Source organism: Condylura cristata, unplaced genomic scaffold (genome assembly GCF_000260355.1).
Source record: "Condylura cristata isolate star-nosed mole 26May11 unplaced genomic scaffold, ConCri1.0 scaffold00058, whole genome shotgun sequence".
Taxonomy (NCBI): domain Eukaryota; kingdom Metazoa; phylum Chordata; class Mammalia; order Eulipotyphla; family Talpidae; genus Condylura; species Condylura cristata.
This window is the reverse complement of record NW_004567159.1, coordinates 941,505-942,600: the sequence shown is the minus strand read 5'-3', so window position 1 is coordinate 942,600 and position 1,096 is coordinate 941,505. Positions and strand designations below refer to the sequence as shown.

Below are 1,096 nucleotides of genomic sequence, written 5' to 3'. Positions count from 1 at the left end.
GGCGGGCAGGGGGAGCCACGGCCTGGAGGGGCGACCGGGCCCGCTGCCCACCGCCCGACAGCGGGACATGGGCCGGCTGGAACTTGAAGCCAGACACTGCAACGCCCGGAGGCTGGCCCGAGGCCGAGGGAGGTTCAGCACAGGTCCTGCGGAGGTCCCGGGCGGGGCGTCCAGCGGGCGGGGCCGGCCGATGTGCCACGGGCCTCAGCTGCAGAGGCCCCACGCCCAGACCCAAAGCGGAAGACGGAGCACGCGCGCCCTGGCCAGTGGGCGGCCAACGGGGCACAGCTGGGGAGGAATGGGAGCCAGGGCGGGCAGCACCTGGCAAGGCCGAGGCCGCCCCGCCAGGCACGGGGGGACGGCCCGGACAGCCCCCACGAGGCGCGGGAAGGGCAGGCTCCGAGGTTGACCGACGGCGGCCCCCACAGCCAACACCCGTGAGAGCAGAGGCGGGCTGTGGCCTGCAGCCAGCGGGAGAAGCCCGTCACCACTGCCCGCTGGGCTCTGCCCTGCCCTGGACACCCGCGCCTGGCCTCCTCCCAGGAGCTACAGGCTGTTCTGGGCAGCAGGTGCCAGGTGTCCGCTCACGGCTGGCCGCCCTGCTCCCGCCGCCGAGCTCAGGCCTCCCTGGGGCACGCGGAGGCCTGCAGCCCACGTGGCCTGGCCAGTGCTGAGCCCAGCTGGCCTGTGTGGTCCCTGCTGGCTCCGGAGCCCCAGGAGCCCTGACCTGGACGGTCTGGTGGAGGTGGACGGCCACCACCTTCTTCATGCAGTCCTTGATCATCTGGGAAGTGAAGAAGTTGGCCTCGCCCTTCTTGTCCACCGCGATCTTGCGGTAGTCCTCCAGCAGGATGGGGCAGATGGCCTGCGTGGGGTGGGTCATGTAGATGGGCCCGTCGTAGCCCACCATCTCGCTGAAGTAGGGGAGCGCCCCGCAGTGGTCCAGGTGGAAGTGGCTGTGGGGGGCGAGTCAGAGACGGCTGCCCTGCCTGCCAGCCCAGCGAGAGCGGGGACCCAGAGCCCGCTGTCTGCCCGGCCAGGCGCGCGGCCGCGGGGCTGGCTGGCCGCCCCTCAGGCACACACTGGGCAGGAGGCG

The 1,096-nt window shown here is 72.8% G+C and overlaps 1 protein-coding gene across 1 annotated transcript in view; it reads right to left on the bottom strand.

The window, feature by feature from the left end:
* Window positions 1–41: 41 nt before the first annotated feature.
* CPSF3L (cleavage and polyadenylation specific factor 3-like) overlaps window positions 42–1,096 on the bottom strand; it is a 3,268-nt gene continuing 2,213 nt past the window's right edge. The window contains exon 4 of the mRNA XM_004695290.2: window positions 42–956. Coding sequence (XP_004695347.1) covers window positions 485–956 — 472 coding nt within the window. The 3' untranslated portion in view covers window positions 42–484. The remainder of the gene's footprint in view (window positions 957–1,096) is intronic.